Genomic DNA, 9,445 nt, shown 5'->3' with positions numbered 1-9,445 from the left:
GCGTCTCAGTGGACGCGACGTCGCCCCTGGAGACTCGGACTCGGTAAACAACGGTGACGTACTTTTTAATTCACGAGCACGGGCCAGAATATTAGGCACACCTGTGATGCCAAACATGTAGAAATAAATAAAACATCACGACACATGAAAAGTACTTATTTTTCACAATCACTTGAACGGCCCATAAACTTTTTTTTTCAGCTTTGCTGACCCCTGCTGAAGAAATATGAACTACAATCTCCAGCAATGTACGGAATAATAGAAGAAGATAACATTGATACGTAAAATTCATTTATTTAACTCACAAACGGAGCCCAGATCTTTCAGGTCCCACACAGAATGAACGACCACCCTCGGTGCCTGTGCCCCCCCACTCATGCTCAAACAACCCCACTGCATGATTTGGGAATATGATTATGCTGATACCAAGACAGCTAGGATAGCCTCCAGCATGCCCCGCCCCAGTGGGGATACGACCATAGAACAGGGTTGTGCTGATGAGCAGAATGATGCTGTTACCTGAATATCTTCATGCTGGTTAGAAGAGCAGCAGAGACTCATAAGGAGGTGAAAAATGGCACCTTGTGGTTGGGAACAAAACAAATATCGAAAACATAACACAGCTAAGCGGCTGTCCAAGTATTTGACAGCAGTTCAGTGTGTGCAGAAAAATAGAAATGAGTGAACCAATAAAGTCATGCTAACAGAAGCTGTCCTTTAGTACAAAATGATATAGAATCTCATAAGAAAAGATTTAGTAGGATGTTGTGTCATGGAATCACACTTTGGGCCATTCTTTCCATTCTACACAGTCTTTGCTCACCTTTGACCTGAGAGTGGTCATGTGACATCTACACTTGGAAGACAATGTCCCTGAAGAAAGAAAGCTTCAAATAAAATGTCTATGCTTGAAAGTCGTTCCCAAAGTGGCGGCTCTGCTGGTCGGTCATGGACAGGTAGGTGGCCCTCATGCTGGGGGAGTACTGCCAGGAGGGGGGAGAAGAGCACGACGAAAGTAAGACTTCATCAGAAAGAAGAGCATTAAGGGAAGTTTCTTAGAATATTTCAATGATGACTGCATGCCCTTTAAAACATTCTTCATAGGTAAACCTATCAGCACAGACAAGCACTAAGACAAGGCTACTACACCACAGCGCCCTCTGGTGGCCATGCAGAGAAAAGCAAGCTGAGGATGGGAAGCGTTTTTAGTCAAGAAAAAAAAGACTTACTCTGCTTCTATACTGCTGAGTGTATACCTCCAAAAGTTGACAGAAATCAAAGAGAGATAGAAATGACGAACAAACAAGCAAAACAAACCAAAGAAAATGAAAGTTAGCCAAAACGCAGCAAGCATGGATTGCAGCACTTTAGACAAGAAATGAAAGAAACGTTGCAGCAGCTGACAAGAAGAAGCAAAGACTGAAGCAGCGTTGCTGCCTCTGCCCCTGAACGACCAGCGTGTGGCGTCCAGATGCAACCTCCTTCCCGGCTTAGAGACTTAGAGCACTGCTCCTGGCCATTTAGTCTGCCATTCAATGCAGCTCATTATGAGTTAACTAGTTAACACGTGATTACTTATGATTAAATATTTGAATTGATTTACAGCTGTAGTATATATGTAAGTATGAGCCCGCCGAGGTGTAGTGGTTAGCGCGCTGGACTTTGGAGCGGATGCCTCAGGTTCGAATCTCCACTCGTAAGCATCATTGGTATTCGTCAGGAAGGGCATCAGGACTATAAAGGGCTCAGGCCAAAAATCAGTATGCGGATCAAAAAGACTTGCTATGGCCACTCTAAGGAAAAAGCTAAAAGAAACAAACAACGATATACTATGTATGTATATATTAGGAGTGTGCAACGCAGCCTGTATTTGTATCAAAATAAATGCAATAAAATAAAAATACAAATAATAATTACAATAATAAAAATTATGAATACATTTACTGATGTTTTGTTTTCTTATAAATCCACCTATGAATAAGGAAAAAATAATAATGACATCCATAACCATAACCTTTAACCATTACAATATCATTGTCAACATGAACCCCCCCACACTAACTTAAAGGTACCAAATACCACCCAGAAGTGCATCCAATTCTACACAAGTTCCCAAGCCTTAGTTGCTTAACCGTTTAAAGCCAATGTGAACATTACACTGTCGTTAGCGAGCTAATGCTAACAGAGCCCTAGAAGTAAACAGCAACTAAATGCGATCATCTCCCGGTCAAACTCCGCTATTACTGATAGTTGAAAACAGCACGTGAAACCCAGCTGAGGAGAAAGGTAGTATGTTTACAAAGTTAACTAAGTTGAGTCTCCTCCATTGCTCGGAGGGGCAGGCAGACTGCTCTGTGTCGCTCTGTCCCCACCCCGACTGCTGAACACCAGCCCAGTTCCAATTCATTATTCCTAAAAAAAAGTCACTATTCATGCCGTTATGAATACCATTCGGCCCTACCCCTATGTATATATATACACACACACACACATATATATATATATGTATATATATATACGTATACAGTGCCTGACAAAAGTCTTATCCAAGCTGTAGGAAAAAACAATTTGGTTATTTGGTTGCTTACTTGAATGGCAACCACCTCTAAATTATGTTTTTATATCAAAATAAAGTATTGTATCATTTATTGTATTTTATAATTGAATTAGGGCAGAAAAGTCAGATTGTACCTGGACAAAAGTCATGTCGCATATGAAATGAATGCACGGTAGTAATGATATTTTCCTTTGAAAACGCTATCATGCAACAGAAACATCAGAACACAAAGTCAGGGTGCTTTGGTAAGACGAATGAATATTGTGTATAACTTTGATGAGCTTGGGAAGAAACTGTTGAGTATGTTTGTTTTGGTTGTGATGCACCAGTAGCGCCTCTCTGAGGGCAGCAGGTCAAAGGTAACAGGTCAGACCCAGGGTGGGAAGTGGCGTTGATGATACTTTTTGCTCTGCTGAGGCAGCGGGGGGAGGTGTAAATGTCCATCAGGGACAGGGGAGGACAGCCGATGATCTTCTGGGCTGCCTTTACCACACTCTGGAGCCTCTCCCTGTCTACCATGGTGCAGCTGCCATACCACACTGTGATGCAGTAGGTCAGGAGGCTCTCAATGGATCTCAGTGGGGTCAGGTTGTATACTTTAAGGACTCTCAGGCGGTGAATCATCTGCTGAGCCTTCTTGATCATCGCCGAGGTGTTGATGAGGACGCCAAGAAACCGGAAGGTGTGGACCCTCTCCACACACTTGCCATTGATGGGGGGGGGGGGCTGGGTCGGTGCTGAGCTTCCTGAAGTTGACAGTGATCTCCTTGGTTTTCTTGGTGTCCAGAGCCATGAACACATGAACATAATTGAGCATGTTTGGGGTTAGATGAAGGAGGAGGCTTGGAATCTTCATGAAGTCCGGGGGTCCTGCAAGACTGCTTTCTTTGCCTTACAGATGATTTCATCAATTACTTATTAGCGCCATTGCTGGGACGAATGGATGGAGCCCTCTAAGCTCATGGGAGTCAAATATAACATTAACTGTTCTTACCCTGGCACCCTGACTTCATGTTGAATTTTTTATAGAATGTTTTCAAAGGAAAATATAATTTCTATTGTACATAATCTTGGGATGCAGCAAGACTTTTGTTCAAGCACAATCTCACCTTCATCTTCTTTCTCTTCTTTAGATGGAATTCAGGGGTCACCACAGTTAACCAATCTCCTCCATCCAACCCTGTCTTCTGCATCTCTCTCACACCAACTACCCTTATGTCCTCCTTCACTACATCCATAAACCTCCTCTTTGGTCTTCCTCTCAGCCTCCTACCTGGCAGCATCCTTCTACCACTATATTCACCATCTCTCCTCTGGACATTTCCCAACCATCTCAGTCTGGCCGATAAATGACTTTATCTCTAATATGTAATGTCCCTCTGATGTACTCCTACCCGATCCTATGCATCCTGGTCACTCCCAATGAGAACCTCAGCATCCTCATCTCTGCCACCTCCAGTTCTGCTTCCTGTCTTTTCCTCAGTGGCACTGACTCTAGACCAAACAACATGGCTGGTCTCACCACAGTTTTGTATGCCTTTCCTTTCATTTTAGCTGAAACTCTTCTATCACACATCACGCCTGACACTTTTCTCCACCCGTTCCATCCTGCCTGGACACACTTCTTCATCTCCTTTTCACAATCTCCATTGTTCTGGATTGTTGACACCAAGAACTTCAATCTCACAATACAATCTCACCTACTTCCCTAATTAAATGACAGACCCTCTCGGTGACACAAGCAATGGATGCACACAGAACATCAGAATATCGTTGGGTAGCTCCAGTTCGATAATGTCGCTGACACAATCCTGGAAACAAGTGCCAAAGGGGAAGCTAAAGATGCCTTACGACCAAGACCATGATCATCATCAGCCTGACTGCAGAGAGGTTCGGTATAGGACAAGCGAAGAGCGGTGCTCCCTTACACCATGAACAACAGATCTCGTAAGATCCATCAGGACAGACAGGAGCTCAAAAGCTTGAGGCGTCAGTTCAAGGCGGCCAGTGAAGAAGAAAAGGGATTTCTTTTGCATAATTTCGCAGTATAATCCGCAAGAAGCTCATGACCCTGAAGAGGGCCGAGTGGCACAGGAAGAGGGAGAGGTGCTAGGTGCTAGCTACTAGATCAGAAGCACAGTGGTCAGCTTGACTGCTCCAAAGCTGAGGTCGAATACCATCAGGGAGACCTACAGCGATGAAATCAGATGACAAGACCTGGGCCCGTGCAGGTCCTTGATTGATCCTTCCTTACCAGCTTTGGATTTCGACAGGAAGGAACCTGGGTAGAAGGAGATCCAGGTGAGATCTTCAGCCTGAGAGTCTCCTCCAGAATATGGAAAACCAAAATACCGTCACTCACTGGGAAAGGTTTTCAACTGCAGCCTGAGAGACGTAGCCTCCACACGTGCAACCAACCTAGAGACCTGGCTAGCTGCTAAGTCTGGCCTCCGTGGCAAGTTCAAGGCCTGGATTTACCAGCACGGCATTCTCCCTCAGATCCTCTGGCTCCTCTTAGTCTACCTAGTCCCCATTTCAGCAGTGGAAATCTTTGAGACAAGGGTCAGAAGGTTCCTCCACAGGTGGTTGGGACTGCGGCGAAGCCTGAGCAGCATTGCTTTATATGGGCAGAACAACAAGCTGAAGCTTGCCATCAGCAGCCTGTGTGAGGTGTTCATGGTGACTCGAGCCAGGGAGCTGCTTTAATACTGGGATTCCAGTGACTCAAAGGTTGCCCAAGCTGGGATTGAGATCTGGACGGGACATAGTGGAGAGCTGTGGGCACAGCAGAGTCAAGGCTACAGCAGAGGGTGCTAGTGGGCACAGTGGCACAAGGGAGAGCTGGACTTGGTAGCGGTAGAACATCTCGCTATGACAAGGCAAAGGGGAAAGCGAAGAGGTCGCTGATCATTGAGGAGGTGCGGAGTAGAGAAGCAGGCCAGTCAGATGGTGGGAATGTGGCAGCAGGGAGCCTAAACGTTGATCTGGGGAGCTGAAGTTCCCAGTAGCAGTCAATGCAACATCCCTGAGACATCGTCCTCACTTCAACAGCATCTAGGCAAGTAATCAGAGGACAGAATGGAGGAGACCCATAAAAGAAAGAGGAAAAAGTATGAAGAACTGGTGGAGGAGTGCTGGAACGACGGTTCACGGGCAGGATAGCAGTCCATCGAAGTGGGATGGTTTTGTGGGCCAATCCAGGCAGCATAGAGTGTTGAGGTGGCTGTGGATCAAGAGGGGAGAGGAGTGGCATGTAAGGTCGTGCCAGGACCTCAAGCCCAGCTGGGTTGTCTAGGGGAAGGGGTCTGATTGTGGAAAGACCCACAACCCCCTGTGATCCCAGGTCACATGGGTGTGCTTTGCCTGTGTCGAGAATAGACCAGGCTGGAGCTGGCGAACTTTCAGCACACCTTTGGCACGCTGTTTTGCCACAAAATTGTCACTGTGCCACTGTGAAAATGTGGCAACCTCCCCTGGTGCGCCGCCACGCCCAACTCGGGGCAGCCCAGTCTACCAAATTACCAAATTGGCTGTGCATACTGGTGCACTGGACCAAATTACAACAGTGTGGGTTGTGCCACATATCCTAAACAAATTATTCACATGAGGAGTTTATTCAGAGGCACGGTATCGATATTGGTTGATACTTGCTTTAAAACGCCGATCCCCACCGCCGATTCAGCTCAGCCCCCCCGTAACATCCAGTATAAGTATAACTGCCGTGTGTGGGACTCCCTGTCTTTGTGAGAGTAATAGAAGTTTTGCACTCTTTTGCACAAAATGTGCCTCAAAAATGTTTCACCAAGCTTTAGATTAGTGTGCCATTTGTGGGCGGGCACTGTACTTACAAGTGTGTGGCAAAATTTTGGGAATGACTACCGCCTCAGTACAGATTTGGGAGCATGCAGACACTATGTAGCACTTTAAGTGAAGGAGGAATTTTGTTGTGTGCAGGGCTGCATCGGACTATGGATGACGTGTGACCCTGCAACCACTTCTGAGTCAGTGGTGGGTGCACATTTGTCTCTGCACTTCCCCAGTTCGGCTGTCCAATACATAGCTCGTGTGGACCCTGATGAGTGAGCATTTGTGCCGCACTTGAAAGGTGCTGATTTCAGCAGTGACCGCTGGCATTTTCTCCAGCCACAAAAGGGGGAGTCAATTGCATCTGTGGTTCAGAAGGCAAAGGATGCGGCTGGAGGGCCCAGCAGAGGTGGGAAAACCTGCTTTTCACACATGGATGATCAGGATTGGTATTGGCAGAATAAAAGTCTGATCGGAACATCCCTAATATACAGTATACATATATACAGTATATATCCTGATGTATATACTGTATATCATTAATTAATTCATTTTCTACAGCTTATCCTCACGAGGGTCGTGGGGGGGTGCTGGAGCCTATCCCAGCTGTCTTCAGGCGAGAGGCGGGGTACACCCTGGACTGGTGGCCAGCCAATATATATATATATATATATATAGCACATGATATAATATATAGCACATATAGACAAACAACCATTCACACTCACATTCATACCTATGTCACCAATTAACCTAGCATGTTTTTGGAATGTAGGAGGAAGCCGGAGTCCCTGGAGAAAATGCACACATGCACGGGGAGAACATGCAAACTCCACACAGAGATGGCCGAGAGTGGAATTGAACAAAGGTCTCCTAGCTCCTAACCACTCGGCTGCTGTGCAGCCCTACTGTTAAATCCTGGAGCGCTGGCCTAAATGTTGATGGCTGGTTTCTTTATGCTTCATTTGTGCCTCAGGGTGGGGGTCACACAAGGGGCTGGACCTACCGAGGGTGGGGGCGAGCCTCGTCCAATCAGAGGCACGTTCTCATAACGAGGGTTCCCTCCAAACAGGGCATGCTGGTTCCTGAAGAGACAAAGAAGAGGAATGAAGAAGAACATTTTTAACATTGGTCAATCAATCCATACGTGTAGTCGCCCATGGGTGTGCTAGAGAGGGGCGGGGGAGGCTGGAGGCTGTTTTGGCTGCCCATGCTGCTGCTGTAGCTGCACAAGCTGTGCATGTTAGTCTGGTTCTGGTTCTGTGAGGCCATTCCGTTCCGCCGTGGGTTGAAGGGGTCCTCATCATCGATGTCGTCGTAGTCCTGCTCCCTGAGGACGGATGGATATGAGAGGCTTTTAATGGATTCTTCTTGTTCTCACAAGCTGGTCGTGCTGGTCCTCCAACGTCATAACCCTAATCTAGTCACCCCTAACCCAAACCTTGTAGGACCTAACCTAGTAACCCCCAACCTAGTAACCCCTAAGCTAGTCACTTATAACCCAAACCTAGTAAGACCTAACCTAGTAACCGCTAACCCAAACCTTGTAACCCCTAAACTACTAACCCCAACCTAGTAACGCCTAACCCAAACCTAGTAACCCCTAAACTACTAGCCCTAACCTAGTAACCCCTTACCCAAACCTGGTAACCCCAAACCTAGTAACCCCTAATATACCAACACTAACCTAGTAAGGCCTCACCAAGTAACCCCTAACTACTAACCCTAACCTAGTAATCCCTGACCCAAATCTATTAACCCCAAAACTAGTCACCCCTAAACTACTTACTCTCAACTAGTAAGGCCTAACCTAGTAACCTCAAACCTGGTAACCCCTAATCTACTAACCCTAACCTAGTAAGACCTAACCTAGTAACCCCTAAACCAAATCTAGTATCCCCTAAACTACTAAACCTACCCTAGTAAGGCCTAATCTAGTAACCCCTAACCCAAAGCTAGTAACCCCAAACCTAGTAACCCCTAAACTACTAACCCTAACCTGGTAAGGCCTAACCCAAACCTAGCAACCCCTAAACTACTAACCCTAACCTGGCAAGGCCGAACCCAAACCTAGCAACCCCGAAACTACTAACCCTAACCTAGTAAGACCTCACCTAGTAACCCCTAACCTAGTATCCATACCAAAACCTTGGAAGCCCTAACCTAATCTTTTTGTTTTGTACTTTTCTGATGAAGACCTATTTCTAGAAGGTGGCAATGATGAAAGCTGACACCAAACGGACCTGCTAGCTATTTGTGTCCAGGCTTTGGGGACGGCACACAGCATGACGGTGAAGGCGCATGCCGCCAAAATAGAGAAGAGGCATAGGTAGAGCACGCCCTCCACGCCGTCGTAGCACACGCCCACCATAGCGTCCAGGTAGTCCTGCACAAAGGAGAGTTGGCATGTGTGTTGATGTGTTGTGTAGTCGCGACCTCACCTTGTTGAGTCCCCTGCAGTCCAGCAGAGCAGTCAGCTGGTGCAGGCTGGCCTCTGACGTGTTGAGAAGGCGTTGGATGCCCAGGAGGTCTCTCTGCACGGAAGACACCACACCGGTGATGAGGATGGCGGCATGGTCAGACAGCAAATGTGTCATACTTTACCTCCGCCGTAGGGAAGAGCGGCACGGCGAACTGCAGCAGACCTTGGATCTGGATCTGCATGGTGGTCAGAGACCTCTGGAAAAGCGTGAGAGGCTGCAAACAAGGAATGGATTACCTTGACTTTTATCAATCAAAACAATCATACAACAATCACACAAAATATTACTATACATGCACATGTGCTATGTAGTAAATAGTAAATACTACATGTACATATACAGTACAAATACATATACCGATTATATATAGTATCTTTGTCATTCTTATTCTTTTTAATTATTGGAATAAATTACATGGAAAAGTATTTGAATTATTACTAAAGTAGTAATTAGCGTGTAATTGTAATTAGCATGTCATTGAAAAAGTATAATTCATGTAAAAAATGACAATTTTAGTATTAATATGATATACTATAATTCTTATCTCTATTTATTATTGGTACATTAGGAAAACATTGTATTTTAGGGATTTTTGTTTTTA

The 9,445-nt window shown here is 45.8% G+C and overlaps 1 protein-coding gene across 5 annotated transcripts in view; it reads right to left on the bottom strand.

Annotated features, from left to right (window-relative positions):
- Positions 1 to 9: 9 nt before the first annotated feature.
- ttyh2 (tweety family member 2) overlaps positions 10 to 9,445 on the bottom strand; it is a 30,963-nt gene continuing 21,527 nt past the window's right edge. For 3 of the 5 annotated variants that reach the window (XM_058066619.1, XM_058066620.1, XM_058066624.1), the window contains 7 exons: positions 8,966 to 9,058; positions 8,803 to 8,895; positions 8,605 to 8,747; positions 7,509 to 7,691; positions 7,368 to 7,446; positions 1,230 to 1,256; positions 10 to 983 (listed from right to left, as the gene is read on the bottom strand). In XM_058066619.1, coding sequence (XP_057922602.1) covers positions 903 to 983; positions 1,230 to 1,256; positions 7,368 to 7,446; positions 7,509 to 7,691; positions 8,605 to 8,747; positions 8,803 to 8,895; positions 8,966 to 9,058 — 699 coding nt within the window. In that variant the 3' untranslated portion in view covers positions 10 to 902. The remainder of the gene's footprint in view (positions 984 to 1,229; positions 1,257 to 7,367; positions 7,447 to 7,508; positions 7,692 to 8,604; positions 8,748 to 8,802; positions 8,896 to 8,965; positions 9,059 to 9,445) is intronic. The other 2 variants (XM_058066621.1, XM_058066623.1) reach the window with 1 other exon arrangement.

Source organism: Doryrhamphus excisus, chromosome 3 (assembly GCF_030265055.1).
Source record: "Doryrhamphus excisus isolate RoL2022-K1 chromosome 3, RoL_Dexc_1.0, whole genome shotgun sequence".
Lineage (NCBI taxonomy): Eukaryota > Metazoa > Chordata > Actinopteri > Syngnathiformes > Syngnathidae > Doryrhamphus > Doryrhamphus excisus.
Note: the sequence above shows the minus strand (reverse complement) of the source record. Positions and strands in the feature narration are given on the sequence as shown.